General features: G+C 54.2%; 1 protein-coding gene across 1 annotated transcript; it reads right to left on the bottom strand.

Moving 5' to 3' along the window:
* Nucleotides 1-2,228: 2,228 nt before the first annotated feature.
* On the bottom strand, nucleotides 2,229-13,648 carry LPIN3 (lipin 3). Its single transcript, XM_071759883.1, has 20 exons — nucleotides 13,417-13,648; nucleotides 10,909-11,109; nucleotides 10,500-10,595; nucleotides 9,507-9,733; nucleotides 9,177-9,284; nucleotides 8,642-8,762; nucleotides 8,074-8,470; nucleotides 7,171-7,270; nucleotides 6,893-7,062; nucleotides 6,717-6,810; nucleotides 6,430-6,499; nucleotides 5,765-5,872; nucleotides 5,320-5,378; nucleotides 4,943-5,060; nucleotides 4,561-4,709; nucleotides 4,329-4,415; nucleotides 3,553-3,705; nucleotides 3,154-3,265; nucleotides 2,950-3,053; nucleotides 2,229-2,828 (listed from the first exon to the last, which is right to left on the bottom strand). Exons 2-20 carry the CDS (start codon nucleotides 11,098-11,100, stop codon nucleotides 2,687-2,689), a joined length of 2,607 nt encoding a protein of 868 aa, XP_071615984.1. The 5' UTR covers nucleotides 11,101-11,109; nucleotides 13,417-13,648; the 3' UTR covers nucleotides 2,229-2,686.
* Nucleotides 13,649-17,158: the final 3,510 nt, after the last annotated feature.

Here is a 17,158-nt window from a genome sequence, read left to right as displayed (position 1 = left end):
TCCAAAGACAGACAGTCTGTAGGTCCCTGCAGAGACCAAGCTGGCCATGGAGCAGTCCTGTCCTCCAGCTCTGGTGCTCTCCTGGTGTTTTTCTTAAACTGTGAATGTGGTTTCCCTCCTCCTGTCCTGGGGCAGGAGAGCTGGAGCTGGTCCAGGGGGTGACCGTGGGGATTCACTCATTTGGTGCTCACTTTTCCTGTCTGGCAGCAGGAACCTGTGTCCTCCTCCCTTCATTCTGAGCCTGCTGGGATACCAACAGCCCCAGGGACCTGCACCAGCTTGGAGCATGGGTGAGGAGGAAGGCAGGGCACCTCTGAGAAGACCTCTCAAGACTGGTTTCCCATGAACAAGCAGGTTGGAAAAGGCTGTTCCTGACCAGCTCCAGCCTCTCCCTGTGCATCAGACACCTGGGCCATGCACACAAACCCCTCCTCTCCTGGGGAGCCCAGCAAAGGCATCCTCAGCTGCTCAGCCAGTGGAGACCTCACTACTAGCAAGGATGAAGAGGAAATTCAAGAGCCTCCACCTGACCAGCTCTGGCACTTTATAGCAGAAGATATTTTTCTATCAGCTCAGTGACCCTTCAGCTCCCACCCAGTGCCCATCCCCCTCACTGCATCATCCCTACTTTTCTATACCATGATTCCCCCCACCAGGTCCCACAGAGGAGCAGCTCCATGCTCCAAGCAGCACAAAGCAGCAGCAACTCCCACCAGAGCTACATCTGGGCAGCTTTCCTCCTCCATAAAAACTGGATGAGCTCCCTGAAACAGCAGCTTCCAGGCTGATCCCTGTGGCCCTCCCCACTGAGTCCTCCAATGGGCTGCATCCTGTTATCCTGATGAGGAATAGCTCCTTCCCTTCCAGAGGGACGTGGGCCATCAGCAGCACAAGCAGGGAGAGGGGACCAGGCTCTCCCCAACTCACTTACCCTTGCAGGCTGCTGGATGCTCACAGCACCAGAATCTTCTCTCGCTTCACTGGGCTTTACTGGTCTGGACCTCTACTGCAGCTGCTGAGACACTTCTCCAGCTGAGGAACAACCTCCAGCTGCCTTTGGGCATCCTGCAAAACCTGCTGTTAGACAACAAAGCCTACTTTTCTCACCTCCCAGCCCACAGAAAGATTCTCACACCAGCTCTCAGTACTTTGCAATGGGTCAGGGAGCCCTCACCCCCCCTTCCTGTCCTCTCACAACAGGGAGAAAGAGGGCTGCAGCAACCAAAGAGAAAACAAAGCCATGGGCCAGGCTCCCCCCTGCCCAGGGCTGGGTTAGAGAGCAGCTCAGCAGCTTCCTCTAGCACAGAGGGAGCCAGGACTGGCCAGAACAGAACTAGGACAAGGAAGAAGTCTGACCTTCCAGAAAAATGGTGCTATGTTTGGACTGTTCCTGACTAGTCACTTGAAGCTACAGACAGTTTGTATTTCAATTCTCAGCTATCCATGTTTAAAGACTGAAAGGAACTTTGTATGAAATAGGGGGTTTTTGTTGGATTTTTTTTTTTTTTTTTTTTTTTTTTGCTTGCAGAGAGCAGGAGATGGTGCTCATGGTTGTCCCTGCACAGGCAGCTTTCCCAGGCAGTTGACAACTGATCCTGTTTTATTGTTTTTAAAACCTTGTAAATTTGTTCAGATTTTGAAAGCTGAAAGACTGTACTGAAAAGGAAAAATAAAAATAAAGTATTTTTTGCTGAGGTTTCCAGGATCAAAACGACTTGTGTGGCTTTAAAGAAAGCAGCATAAGCCCAGGGTGGGGTGAAGGCAGGGAGTTAGAGCAAGGAGGCAAGTTAAAAAAGAGGGGGCAGGCAAACTAGGGGGAGAAAGTTTACAGACACAGTGACCAGGGAAGGAAAAGCTGAATGCCAGACTCCTGCCCACAGTGTTCTGTAATTACAGCAAAGAGCTCCTGGAGCAGGGGCAGGAGCCTGCTGCACCACAGCTGCCCAGGACAGGGGCACAGGAACAAGGTCCTGCCCTGGCACAAGGCTGTGGCAGGCTCCTGGCAGGAGAAATTCCGCCCCCTGTGCACATACACAAAGCCAGGGTTGGCTTCTCGTGTTAAGACTGTTTTGCAGCATCACCTGAAGTCAGTAGGGAAAAAGAAAACAAAGGAAATAAAATTTTAAAAGCCATCTTGGCAGGATAAACCCACCCATGTTTGTAAAAGACATGGACCCTGATACCCATTTCCATGCAGAGGACAAGAGGCAGCCTGGGTGAAGAGACTGTTTATTGCTATTAGTGAGGAACACTCAAAACCCCAACAGCTTCCATCCACCTCAATTAGTTGCTCAGCCACAGGACAGCTTCACATCAGCTACCAAAACCTGCAGGTACACTGGGAACACTGGTCATACTGGAGGTAGTAACAGCTATGCCAGCAGCTCATCAATAAATAAGACAGTGACCCACCACCAACTTTAAAAAGAGCGTCAAACTTTGAAGATGAGAATATTAAGGAGACCCAGATTATTGCATCTTAGTAAATGGAGCTTTTGTCAGTCAGAGCTCCCTCTTACCCCTCTTTAGCCCCCTGAGAATGGGCATTTCTATTGCAGAACATGCCCCGTATTACAAGTGCAAAATGCCTGAGCAGCAAAGAGGAAGGAGGTGCCTGGAGCATCCAGTCCTGGCAGAGGACACACAGGAGAGCCCTGGGTCAGACGTCCACAGGAAAGGGGGGGGGTCAGAAGACATCCAAGTCAACAGCAGGCAGTGGAGGTCTCCAGTAGGCAAAGTGGCTGTACTCTGGACACACCAGAGCAATGCTCCCCCTCTGCCCCAGGGGAGGGAAGATCAGCTCCACCACCTCTGACAGCCGCTCGTACCTACAGGGTTAAGAGAGAAGCCACAGTGAGGTTTAGTTTACTTTTTCTGTCCTATGAAAGGCTTCCCTGGGTTAAAGCTAGGTTAACCCAAAAGGTGCAGAGGAACAAGCAGGTCACTTACGTTGACTTGTGGTTCTTTGTGAGCCCCTGGATCAGCTCTCCCTTGGGGTTGACGGTGAATATATGGCTCTCTGGCAGGCCCACCTGCTTGTAGGCATAGACATCCTGCCCCAGGAAAGCCAACAAGCTGTGAGAGCTGCAGGAAGGCACCACCACTGTCCCCAGCCTGAGCTCTCTCTCCCTCCTTCCCAGGAGACCCACTCACATTGGATCTATTCCCAAAGGCTGCATAGAAGGGCAGCTTTGGGGCAAAGAGGTTTTGGATGTCCATCAAGCAGGCAATCTTGAACACCTCTGGCTTCTTCTCAATCACCTCCCTGAAGCACAAGACACATGCACAGAGCAGCAGTTGGCATCAGGGGGCCAGGACTACCTTCAGAAGGGGTCCGAAGGGCAAAAGTGATTTTGTGCATTGCAGAAGCTTCACCACGAAGCTCCAGGGAGGGCAGGAGCTAATCTGCCTCCCTGCTGCCTCCCATGGGGGGTGTCCTGCACCAAGAAGCCTTCAACTGCTTCTGGCCTTAAGGCTGAGGCATCCCTCAGCATCCAGCTGGGAAACGGGCACAAGAGGTGCAGGGCTTGGGAGGGGGAGAGGACACGGTACCTGTGGACAGCAGAGAGGAGGCTGCTGGGGGCGAGCAGGATGGGGCCCTTGGGAAGGGCACAGCCTTGCTCGTTGACCCATTTGAGGTAACCCTTGGTGATGTTTGCCATGCCGATGGCTCTGGCTGAGCAGTAGAGGAATTTGTAGCCGTTCCTGGAGGGAGCAAAGGGAACCCCTCTGAGCCGGGTCCTGGGCAAAGCATCCATCCTCCTGCTCCTCCAAATAGACCTCCAGCAGCCAGCACGGCTCGATGGGCACCTCGGGCAGGGGGACACGGTGGCCGGAGGCAGCCAGGGCAGCCCCAACACCCCGGGACTGCCGTGCCGCCCCTCCCGGACCGGGCCGAGCCATCCGCGGAACCACAGTGCCTCTTAGCGGCCACGGATGACAGTGAGGGAACCGAAAGCCAGGCTCGGAGGGGACGTATCTGGGCTCCCAAAGAGGTGACCAGCACCCAAACGCTGGTTGGACCCCCCCTCCCCAGCCACAGCTGCACAGCGACCCAAAGGCATCGAGCTGTGCCTCTGAGGTGTCAGCCTGTGCCATCCCATCTCCTGCTGAGCTCTGCTCCATCTCCCCAAAGCCTCCACCGACACACGGGAGGGCAGCACCAGCAGCTGCTCCCAGGGAAAGCCCCTGCACACACATCCAGGCAGCAACTGGCACCAGAAAACCTATTTTGGCCAACATGGGCGAGTAACAGCCCCAACCCTGTCTCTCTCTCTCCTGCATCATCCTCCCCACTTCCCCTTGGCCTCTGTTGATCCAATACCTACAGGTGGATTTTGTGGAAGAGTTTAGCAATCCCATGATGAGTCCAGTCTCTTCCCAGATGTGGCAAGATGTGCCCAAGAGCATCTGACCTAGAAGGAATGGAGAGCAGGTTGGACTGACCAATCTGGTGGGTATCCAGAGGATGATGTGGTTTATGGTCCCTCCTGACTGCTTATACAAGCCTTGAAAAGACTGAGGGGAGCAGGGATGTGGGGTAGGAGAAAAGCCCTTTACCTGGTGATGGTGCCATCAATGTCAGAGATCACCACCTTGTCATCCCAGTTCCATAGGTAGATGGTGGCCTCACAGCGGCAGGTGCCCTGGTACCGAGTTGTCACACTGAATGCCACCTCATTGGGGCCATCCTGCAGATTCAGCCTTCCCTGGGGAAGGACAGAAGAGGTGCAACCAGACCCAATTCACACCACCCCAAGGCTTGCCAGAGGACAGACCACCACCTGGCCAGACCAGAGACCCCCAAAGGGCGGGCACCCAGGGCAAAATACTTGGCTGGCCTAATAAAAACATGAGGTCAGGCACAGAGAAACCCTTGTTAAAGGGTTGTCTCACCCCTAACACATGGAAGCAGGCAGGGAAGGAGGAGTTCAGCACGCACGATTTGTTCAGAGGAGAGTCGCAGGGATTTCTTGTAGGTTGGCTGAGATTTCTGTGTGAAGGCATCCACTGCCAATGTGTCCCCATCCTCATCACTGGATGACACCTCTTCCTCCTGCCTGCATGAGGAAGGGAAGAACACATTAGCTTTCCTCTGCAGACCGTGGCCTTCCCCATGAGCACCAAGGGATATCTGGAGGTGACCAGAACAACAACCAACCCACATCAGGAAGCAGCCATGGGGGAGTTTGGCTGAAGTGGGGTCAGCCAGAACCTCAGAGCTTTTTGCTAGACTTGGGAGTAGCTGGTCATTTAGGAGGAGAGGAGATCAAGAGCATACACAGACTCCCAAAGACAGCCTGGGAGAGAGGGACTCACCTCTGCTGGGCAGAGCCATCCTGCAGTGTCCCCACATTGGTGTTCCCTGGCCTCAACTGCTGCAGACAGAGAGAAGTGTCATGAGCACCTCGGGGCCAGAAGGAGGGGCTGCTTTGAATCAGCAATACCAGAAGAGGTGACAATACATGTCCCTGCCCTCCTGAGAGCACCACCCCATGGAAAAACCACCACAATCTCACATTGTGGTGGGCCAGGGAGAGCAGCAAGCACATGTGGTGCTTGGGCTGTGGTAGGGGGGACACAGGGTCCACTTGCCAGCATTACCAATTCTTGGTAACATTTGTTAACACTGCTTGGGCATTACAGAAGTCATCTTGCCACCAAGTCTCTCAGGCCTGCTCTCATATTCTGTTCTCAGACCATGCCCAGGACTCTGCTGCCCACCCCTGCCAGCCACCAAAATTACTCCTGTGCCCACAGCCACCCCTGCAAACACCTCCTCTGCTGGGAATTCTCTCCTCCTTCTCCAGGAAAACCACCACCTGCTGCCTTTCTTGGGCATCTTCTCCTTCACCAGCTGGTCAATGGCACTCTGTGAATGTGGCAGAACATGGGATGTAGTCAGTCCTCAGCCCAGGGAGGTTCAGCTGCCAACAGGCTCAAAAGAGCCTTACCTGGTAGGGTTTCCCTTGCATAATTATTTACAGGATAAGATGTGTTGACTTCTGCCTGGGAGCTGAGATGGTTTGAGGGTGAAGGGTACAAGAACTCATTTCCAACATGCATCTTGGAAAAAAGATCTGGGATGCCTTATTTCATACAATCCCAGCCAGGTCTACAGAGCCTTGGAACAGGCTCATGCAGTCTCAAATCCTCCAGACTGCCAGGGCTCCTGGCTCTGGTTAGCCTTGCACAGATACAACCATCAGAAAACACAAAATTTTTGACAAGGAAATCTCTGTTCTCCAGGTATCAGTGGTACCCAGGTATCTAAAATCCACCCTGAGGTACCTCTAGGGCAATGGAATGTTCAGCTATGCCTCAGACTCCCTGCAAAGCCCCAGATGGACACCTTGGCCTCTTGCAGCCCCACTGCACTCTTCAAACCCTGCCAAGAAGTGTGGCCAGAAAACACGTTGTGCTACTGACCTCAGAAATGTTCCTCTGGAAAGCCTGCAGGGACAGGACCATGGGAGCAGCCACTGCCCAGTTGTAATACCTGGAAGAAGTGAGAGGGATGGAAACGTCACCACTCCTGGAGTGAGGGCTATTTCCAGATCACCATTCTGCAGTGTGGCCAGAAGTTCCCCTCCCACAGCTACTGTGGGATCATCACTGTCTGGGATGAAGCTTCACTCCAACAGGAATGTTTCCTTAGGGAAAGTGGCCACAGTGGTCATCTTGGGATGAAGCAGCAGGGAAAGCAAGCAACTCACTTTTTGTTGATCAGTATCACCAGGTTTGGGTCATCAATGAGTCCTGGATTCTCAGCAAACTGCTGGTAGGAGACCATGTGTTCCATGAACTTCTCTGGTGGAACAGAGGCTGTGTCATGCTACTGGTGTACACAATGAGTTCCAGGACAGCAGGTTCCCCCTCCCCTCTCACCTACCCTGAGAGATCTGCCTGCTGTCCCCCAGGCCTCCACACAGAGACAGGGCAAGTGTGGGCATCAAATCTGAGCCAGAGTCCATGGAGCTGTGAGCAGGCAAATCAGGTGGCAGCTGGACACACAGAGGGATGCTGGGGTCTGCCACAGGCTTTGAACTCTGCTCTGTGTCACTGCCAGCAAGGGGAGAAATAGAGGCAACATCAGACAAGAGCTGTACATCCATCTATCCATCCTTTGCTCAAGGAAGTCTGAGCTTGGCCAGCTGGGGCAATCCGTACCTCCTGGGGAAATAGAGAGCTACCTGCTCCTCATCCAGCTTGGAGAGATCTTCCAGGTAAATGTCACTGGGGCCCAAGTGAGGACTTCTCTTGGTGGATCCTCAATGCACAGACAGAAGGGAGAGAGCTTAGCTGAACCACCTTGCCAACCACCTCAGCATCTATGGAGAAAGCTAACAGCACTTTCCTCTATCATACAAGGAGGGAATCTCTTCTCCTGCTTGAAAAGCTGCCTGAAGTCAACAGCGAGAGAATGACCTCAAAACACCTGCACTGCCATGAGACCACTTGCCAAGAGGACACAAAGGACAGGCCAAAGTCCTGCCTATGTTCTGCTGTGACAATCTGAAGTTGATGCCATGCAAGACAACACTTTGATCTCCCACTTCATACAGTAAGGGACCCCAGACATCTCTTCTTCAGAGAAATTATTTTGTTCTGAATTTATGCCAGAAGAATGAGGCTGTTTAAGACAGGTAAGAAGATGAAAGCCCTGAAATACACTGCCAAGGGAGGACACACATGCATGCTTCTCTGAGTGATTTTTCACCTGACTTCTTGTCACATGAGGGGCTGCCAGACACTTCAAGTTAAGGCATGGTCTACACTGGGAAATCTTCTAAGCATGCAAAAGGAGAGATGCCCAAGGATGGACTTCAGGAAATGTCAGGCAAGAAAACTTCCTGGGGAGCTGGGTGGTCACTGAAAGGAGGAAACCTGAGGAATGTCCCTTCAAAGTCAAGAAGCTGGTAGCACATGAAGAGGGCAAAGAAAACGTTGAGTATCTTGAGTATCCAAGAGTCATGAAGGAGTTACACTGAATGAACAACCTGGCCATTCACCCAAGTCAGAGACATCTCTGGGCTCAAGCAGTGCTTCCAGCAGCACCAGTCACCCTCTCACCTTGTTTCCTCTGGCTTTCCAGCTGGGGTTCAAGGCCCACTTGCTCCAGAGCAGCAGCTGCCTCAGGGGGCTCCACATCTGGCTGAACCTCTGGCTCAACAGTCCAGGCTCCCTCCTGTTTCTCCTGTGGGGCTGAGGAGCCCTTCAACAAGCTCTGTGACCCCTCAGGAAGGGGGACATCCCTCAGCCTGGGGACTCCGTTCCCACCCTGGGGTGTGGGTGTTGGTTCAGCAATAGGCACAGCAGAGGAGCAAGGTGTATCCTGGTGTCCTGCTGGGCTTGGACCTCCTCCCACTCCTCCAGAGGTGGCAACAAGATGGGTTGCTGGTGTCACAGAGACAGTAGTAGCAAAGGTCTTCATGAACATGGCTGGTTCATCTTGTTCCAATTTATTCATCTCAAAGGAAGCAGAAGAACAGGTCTGAGGATGGGAGGTTGCCCAAAGCATCAGGCAGAAAAGAACAACTCCTCTAAGACTACCTGGCCATAGCCTTCTCCACTTTCTGCAGGGCTTTCAGATCCCCCCCTTCCCACCAGCTATTAGAGAAAAGTAAGAGCAGAGACTCACCTGAGGGAGCCTTCCCCAGTTCCATTGCATGTGGGCTTCAGCCCCAAGAGCAAAGCCCTCCTGAGATCTGACCTCCAGCTCAGAGTCACTTCTGGGAGAAGATGGATGGCTCAGGGTGGGGCTACAGGAAGAGAAGGGAACATTGGACCTTACCTACCCCTCAGGCCCATTCTTTCCTATCACTGTAGGGACATTTAGTGCCAAGAACCCTGTAAGGTTGTTTTCCCATAGGGTTGTTCTGCCCTATAGGTCTGGCTTACAAATGAGCAAGATCTGAAGTTGAGATCTAAGGAAGCCAATGCCATCAGCTGCCCAGAAGCAGCTCAGCAGCAGGGACAGGAGATCCCTGTGCACAAGGCTTCTTGCATCTGTGACCATGGCCAGAAGTGTCCCCCACTGGCTCTCATCTTTTCTTCAGCCACCATTAGGTCAGATCAACCCTCTTCTCCCAACAGTCCCAAATCCCTTTCCAGCCACAGGGCACGTCCCCTGCTCTCACCAAATCCAGGCAGATGGCCTTGGCTCTGTCCCTCACCTGTCCAGAGAGGTCAGCTCCCCATCAGAGTAAGGGTGTATCACTGGGGACTGCAATGACCCAGTTTCTTCTTTGGGGAGATCAGTGAAGGAGAAATACTCAGGATGGCTGCAAAGGAGGAAGGAGATCAGTTACACTGCTCTTGGGCACCAGCATCCTCACCTGCAGAGCTGGCAATACCCAGCGTCACCATTTCCACTGGGGTTCTGCTCCCCAGGAGACTGGGCTCCGACCCAAAACACTTCCCCAGGGTTCAGTACTGCTAAACATCCCCAAGTGAACCTACAGGCTTGACCCACCACATCTCCCTTCCCAGACCAAGCTGCTCACCTGGCTGTTGGCAGCTTGCATGGCTCCTCCATGGACATCTCACTTTTGGTGTCCCCACAGCATTCCAGTTCAGAGTCTGACACCTCCTTTCTCCTGGGCTTCCTCCTGCGTCTCCTCCTCTTGCGTTGGGTGGCTTCAGAGCTGGAGGGCTCCTGCCCATGAGAGGCCTCCTCCAGGCTCTCCTCCCTGGGGATGGGGGATGTACAGAGGTGGGAGGGGATGCTGCTCTGAAACAGGGATGGAAGAGCCCCTCAGCTCCAGCATCCTCCTTTTCAGGCCAGCAGCTCATAGGTGCCTCCTGTGCAACATAAGCAACCAGTGCAACCACCACCAAATCCTCAGCTCGTGGAGGATTTTGTGGCTAACCCAAAAAGGAGAGGCTTTTTATGTGCAGCATGCTGGTAAAAAACCCAACAAAACCAAAACCATTCACAAGCTAAAGATTTCTTTAACATGGACAAGGAGAGGCAGGCAGGAGGTGGCACCATGAGACCAGAATTGCAAAGGTTGCAAATGGGCTTTGTCTCTAGAGTCCTCTCTGATCTCAAACCCAGCCCAAGCTAGCAACAATCACAAGTCAGCCTGGGAGAGAGCTGCCAAGGCTTCTGGAAGACACAACTGGTCTCATCCTGCTTCCCAGTAGAGCAGGCAGTCTGCCACAGCATCTGGCTTGTGCTCATCCCTGTCACAAGATCCCCCAAGAGGCCAAGCTCCAAGATATCTGCCTGGTTGGCCAGAAGCCATGTCCAGGGAGGGAGGACAGTCTGGGATGCAGATATTTGGTCTAATGCTCCCTCTCAGGGTGTTCCACTGCTTGGATCCTCCACACCGGTTGCAAGGTCCATTGAGCAGGAACCTTTGTGGACACTCAAAACATCAGAGAGGATAATGGAGTCACTCTGGGGCAGAAGAGCAGTCCAAATCTGGTCCTTCCACCTCAATCCTGTTCTTCCAAGTGGTCACAGCAAGACACAGCACCTCTACATCACCAACCTCATGCTCTTCCAACTCCTGGACAAAGAAGGCCTCTCCGTTGTCACCCAGCTTCATGTGCAGGTCCACAGCCTCCCCATTGATTTCAATGTCAACCTGGCAAGGGGCAGAAGAAGCCACTGAACCCACTCACCTGTCAGCATTCAGGAAGGCACCTCCCCAGGGAGAGGACACAAAGCCTGACAGCCACCCAGCCTTTGAGGCAAGGGACCCTCTCCCAGTTCCCCTGGGAAGCACATCCCTCCCTGGAAGAGGATGGCTTCCATTTGGGGCATTCCCTCCAAAAAACTGACAAGCACCAGTTTCAGCAGAGCTCCCATTCTTCTCAAAGTTCTTCCCAGCTTATGGAAGATCCTAGGTCTGGAGAGACCAGCGAGGAAGCACAATCCCAGGGCAGGCACCCACTCACCACCTTCTCCTTGGAGCGCAGGACACCCAACTTCCCGAAGCGGACGTGGAACGGGGAGCACTGGAAGGAACCATCGGGCTGCCTGACCACCACCACATCAATACAGCCTGTCAGGGTGCTGGGGTTCAGGCCCTGGTACAGCTCCTTCACAGTGACAAAGACAGTCTCAGCAAGCTGCCCCATGTAGTTCATTGTTTGAGACTGCAAACAAGAAATGGGAGTGGAGTCAGGAGGAAAAGAGGGCTCCAGCATCTCAGTGCCCTGGGAGTTTATTCTAGGAGAGGCATTTCATAGCCCCTTCAAGGGGTACATGTAGGCTTCTAGGGAAACTGAGGCAAGCACATGAAAGGTCTTGATGGAGACCAGCCAGGGCCCCTCTGAGCACCAGGGAACAGGGCAGAAGCCAGGACACCAGTTATTCCATCCAGCTTGGAGGAGAGAGTCCTTTGTCCCTGGGAGACACCATCATGTTTGCCCCAAGAGGGCAAATACTGCCTCGCAGCAACACTTTGCAAGCAGGCTGTCAACATCCTCTTCAAACAAGAATTTGGCTGGCAGGAGACCTCCTGCCCTGGACAACCATTAAAAAAAAGCTTGCAGCCAGAGAGGTGGGAAGTCTGAGGAGCTGCTACACCCACTATTTGCTCATTTTCAACCAAGCCCACACCCAGGGTTTCCCACTCAGAGGGGAAGACATCCCACTTAGGCACAGAGGCATTGCTGATCACCCAGACACAGCCCTTGTTCCAGAACCTCCTGGCCTTCATGGCTGGGCACCTGACACCATCATTCCCAGGGAATCCCAGGATTCTGCAATGCCATTTTCACAAGGCATTGTGAGGCATTCCGAGGCTGAACAGCTCCTGGTTTTCATTAGCAAGAACCCATGGAAGGAAAGCCCTGCCTGCTTCCTGCTCATCCTCTAACATTCTCCAGCTGCTCACACAGTTCCTCTCCACTGTGCTGGAGTGGAGTGTGGTCCCTGCTGGACTCACAGCACAGCCATGCCTCTGGCCACATGAGGTGGCACAGGGACTCCAAACAATTCTCTTGCAGCCCACCACTGGCAGATGCCTCCTGCTCAATGCAACCAAATCCCAGGAGCATTTTCTTGAGGACCTGTGTCTGGGTCTTGGTGTTTCTCCTGTCCCCTGGGCTGGAGGAGCCCATTGCTCCATGCCCAGCACCTGGCATCAGCAGGACAAGGGTCTTGGGTGTCTGCATCACACCAGAGGCTGGGCCCAGTTTCCCCAGCCCCCTGTGCTCCAGAGAGAGGGTGAGGACACAGGGTGACCACTTCAGAAAGTCCACAGATGAAGTCAAGGTAACCTCTTGTGCCAGCAGCGTGGTCATCCCTGGGGGCTCTCAGCACATCCCCCACCACACACCCAACACAAGGGGTGGTCATGAGAGTCACTTCCTTACCCAAAGGGACAAAGGGCAGGTGCTACCCGACGAGCCCTCAGCTCCAGCAGGCGCCAAGCCTCTCTCCTTTTTGCAGGAGCCCAGCCCCATCCCATTCCCAGACATTCCTCCGGGCAGACTGTCTGCATGGGGAGACACAGTCCCAGCTCCACACTGCATCCCCCCCTGCCTCTCCCCGAGACCTGGGATTGAGCCCAAAATCCAGACTTCCCCCCAGAAGGGGTAAGGGAGGGGAGGGGTGGGGGGGGAGGGAAGCTCTGCCCAGCTCCCGAAGCTTCGGTGCCTCCATCAGCTCTGCTGCCAGCAGGACCAGGGTCACGGGGCTGCTTCCCAGCCTGCTGAGCCCAGCATTCCCAGGCATGGCTGCCCTCCAGCTGCCTTTCCCACCGTGCTACAGGGGCTGGCAGCAAACAGGAGAGAGCTCCTGGCTGGAAAGGGGGGGGGGTTGTATTTTCAGAGAAGAGAAACCATCCAGCTGGCCCTGATACTCCCAGAGCAGCACCGAAGGGCTCCTGGCTGGGGTGGACATTGAGACAAACCTGAAAAAGTGCATAGGGAAACTCCCAGGCAGGAGGAAGAGGGTGGCTCTGGGAGAGCTTTCAGCTCAGGGAGTGTGAGTCCATGGGGGTTTGACTCAGGACAGCTGGACAAAGAGGCTCAGACTTCTCCCAACTCCCAGTCCCCCCGCAGATGAAGCAGGTCTGCTATGGAGGTGAAGGGTAAGTTACACTCTAGAGAGCGATTAAGAGGTGGAGAGGCAGGGGAAAGGGTTTTCAAATATACCTCAGGGACAGAACGCCATGTTCAACAAATAAACCCTATAGAGGAATGGGGTGTGCCCTCCCCTGAGCCCAGACACAGCAGGATCACCAGAGACCTTCACACCCACAACAGCAATCCTGCCCCAGGGAGGCAGCACAGCTCACACCCACCTCTCCAGCTAAAAGCCTCCCAAAATACAGCAGACCTTTCACTAACACCACTCTGCTCAGAGATGGCACAAGCCCCCCAAGCAGGATGCCCTCCCCCCCCTGCACAGCCCCACTCCCCATCCACCACCTCCCCCAGGACTTTCCCCATTACCTGGGCAGCTGCAGAACCCCAGAACCTCTTCAGCCCAGAAGCTGCTCTCTGGCAGCAGTAACGCTGCCTCACCCTCAGCTCCTCCTCTCCTTCCAGCTTCCTTCCTCTCACCTGAGCAAGGGGAGGTGTCCCAAAGAGCACCCATCACCACCCCTGCCTCTTGCTGAGCCTATGAGGGCTCCTGGGTGGGTGGATCTGGGGAGGGAGGTGACACCTGCAGGGAGCAGCTGGGTCTCATTGCAGCCACCTTGTTTGCTCCCAGCACAGTGGTGCTCACTGGTGGTGACCCTTCCTTCCTTCCTCCCTCTTCTCCAACCCCCCATTCTACAAGGCCACTGCAGCCTGACCCAGCAGGCAGGAATTTCCAGACAGTCCTTGCATTTCCCAGAGCAGATCTCAGGGTACAAACTCTACAAAAAGCTCCAGCTCTCAGGACCCCAGGGGAGATTGAGCCCTCTGGAAAAGGGGCCTGCAGAGACTGTGTGTAGCTCTGGGAAAGATTTGCCCTTTAAAAGCTGCCTTGCAAAAGCTGGAGAGCATCCTCATGTGGCCTTGGTGGAGCTGAGCCGAGGCCAGAGGGGGAAGTGTCCTGCTAGGAAACCTCTGCCTGCTTATTTCTCCCTCTTCTACAGGACTATATGGACTTCTACAGGTTCATATGGACTAGGACCACGAAGGGTGAGTAGGGTGATAATTGCTGTGTTGCTCACTTAATTGCTCCTGGATGTAAGATTGCGTGCACCTTGGCCAGATTTTGACTGGGAGGGATGTGGAAGTTACTGGTGTATGATGAGTGGGGCAATAATGGCTGGGACACAGCTAATGTCACCCACTCTCCTGCAAAATCCTCCAAGGTTGCTGCTGTACCACCCTGTACACCCCAGGGAGCTGCCTGCTGCACCCACCCTGGGCATCCCCCAACCAGAACTCTCCCACCCATCCCATTTTTCATCCCCGAGGGGAAAGGTCCAAAGCACTCAGGTTGGTCAGAGCTCCTTCCCAGGTGTTACCTCCCTTGTGCCTCAGTTTCCTCAGCTGTGCCATACCAGTGAGGCTGATGGGAGTGGGAGGCACAGAGATCCCCCTGTGCCAAGCACAGCCTGGACACCAGGTCCCAGACCCAATATGGGAACTTCCCTAAAGACTGTGACAAATCAGTTAAGGAAGGCAGCCTGTTTTCCAGCAGCTTCATATTTCTGAGAGCTCTACCCCTGGGTGAAATTGGACCAAAAGCAGCTATTGTGGGTGGCCAGGCACAGCTGCAGTCCCCAAGGAGGGTGGGCTGGCACCAGGCAGCACTGGCTGCTGACCCCAGAGGGGCTCACGGGAAGCCTGAGGTGGGTGGCTGCCACCATGGTGTCACCATGGTCAGGTCACCAGACACTCACACCCTGTGGGGAAGGAGCCTGCTGGAGTCTAGACACCTCAGGATGTGACATGCCAGGTGCTTTGTCCTTGTCACAACATCAGGTTAGTGCTGAGGGATGCCACTGGCATGGTTCTCACTCAGAGCAGTGGTTTACACCTTGCAAACCCCGAGGCTGGAACAAAGACCTCAGGGCTGGAACACAAAAGCAAGGACAAAACTGGGCTGGAGATGCCTGGTATAAAATGCCACAGAGGACATCTGAGCAGAGGGCATTTTCTTCCTTAGCCAGTTGAATGCCCCCTCAGCTGAGCACGGAGAAGGAAGGCAAAGCTCACAGGTAGCTCAGCCCCACTGTGGCTCCAATCCCTCACCCTCCAGACACGGGTGAGCACTTGGCTCTCCAGCACCCTGCAGAAGGAGCATTCCCCATCAGCTCCCTCTGAGGCTGACTTTTCCCACTGGCCCTTATGCCCAGCTCCTGACAAACCAGGCTTTGCTTGTCCCCCCAGCAGTACGGTGACTTCCATGCCTCTCCTTGCTAACCTACAATCCAGCCCCAGGGTGTTTTACTTACCTCTTCTTTCCATTCTTCTTGTCAAAAAAAACTTAAGGCACTTTTAACTGCAAAGCCACACAACTCTTCTGATGCCCCTCTTGATCCCCCTTCCTTTCTTTTGGAAGCTGAGCCCTGCAGATCCATCACCCCCTGGGCTTGTAACACTGAACACTCCAATTTCCCTGTGCATCCTCCCCCCCCCCCCAGGAGCTGCTCCAACAGGGAGAGGTTTCTCCCCGTTTGGGAACTCCCCAACCCACAGATGGTTGCAATGAGCCTTTGCAAAACGAGACTGCTTGTTTTATTGGTCAACTGAGAGGCAACACTTTCAGCTCCTTGCATTCCAATGGAAAAGCCAAGCTCACACCCGTGGTCTGCATCCCTGGTGCTCCCCACCCCTTCAGATGGCAGCCTGTGTCCCACACCGGGTACTGGTACTGGTACCAGCATGGCCCCCCAGCTCTGCCCCTGGTGCTGCCTGGCAAGCTCTGCTGTGCCTCCTCCCTGGCAGTGCTGCAAGCCACGAACCCAGCATTTTCAGTGCCTCTCCAGAAAAACTCCATCACACTTGGCAGTTGGGAGCACCCCAGGCACTGGCGGCCCAGAAGACTCCTAAATTTTCCTCTGTCCCACAAAAAACAAGTCGTGTCTTCAGTCTCAGGGTGGGAGAGGGGACAAGCTGTGTCAAAGACAGGCTTGTTTTTCCCCCTCTCTGTAATTCAACAGCTGCTGCAGATAAGCCAGGCCACAGCCAAGTCTTCAGCTGCCTCCAAGGTGGGGGTTGATGGAGGTTTTGCCTCCTCCCTCGGTCATCAGATTATTTCTCTGGGATTTTCCCAGCTCAAACTTGCCTTTGAGAGGCCTAATAGTCCCTCAGGACACTTCTCCTTGGATCAGCCCTTGCTCTCTGCTTCTTCATGGGCCTGGGGTGAAATGTCTGGAGGGAGGATGGATGACCTATCTGCTAGAGAGACCCAGGAAGCCAGCAAACCCTCCTGCCTCCATGCTGGCTGAGACCTGACACAGCTCAGCTCATCAGAGGTGCCCCAGAGGAGCAAGAAGCTCTCCCAGACAGGAGAGGAACTGATCCCACAGAAAGGGTCTCGCCTTGCTGTGCTGACAAGCAAAGCTGGGGCTGGGCTGGGCTGGGAGCAATCCTTCCAGCCATGGGCTCAGCTGGCAGCTGGGGACACCAGCACTGTGGATGGGTGAAGCCCACCAGCCAAATCCTCTTGGCGGGGAGCTGTGTTCTCCTGCTTTCCCAGACTAGAAGGATGTTCCAGGACCTCATTGCTGTGGGGCACAATCTGACAGCCACTCACCAGGCTTATTTCTGAGTCTTCCCATCCTTTAGCTTCACCACTGACCCCCTTATGCTGGGGTTTTCCCTAAGATGCCATCAGAACCCAAGGCTATGATGCAAAAGGTAAAAAGGCAGGAAGGCTGGTGGAGCTTCCTGCCCCTCTCAGCTGGCCAGGCAAAGGCTCCCGTTTTCTTCTTTGTCAAAAAAGAGCTCCAGAGTCTTGGGAAAGGATTGATTCAGCATAACAGGACAAGAGGCAGAAACACTGAGTCAGCACAGCTGGGCGGGGTGAAATTCCCATCCCTTTTAAGCCACAGGGAGCATAGCCCAGGTGTCCCGCTCCCTCAGGGATGGTGACAATTCCTGGAGGTCCAGCTGGTCCGAGTGCTGGCCCTGGAGCCAGGAAGACAACAGGAAAACAGCGGTGCTGGGATTTTTTATGTTTGCTTTGTTCCCATTCCCAGAAAGATGGGCCTGGCTTGTGATGGAGTGGGTGGGAAGCCATTTTGCCTGC

The sequence above is a fragment of the Heliangelus exortis genome, chromosome 16 (assembly GCF_036169615.1).
Source record: "Heliangelus exortis chromosome 16, bHelExo1.hap1, whole genome shotgun sequence".
In the NCBI taxonomy this organism is placed as follows: Eukaryota; Metazoa; Chordata; class Aves; order Apodiformes; family Trochilidae; genus Heliangelus; species Heliangelus exortis.
This window is presented reverse-complemented; position numbering and strand designations above follow the sequence as displayed.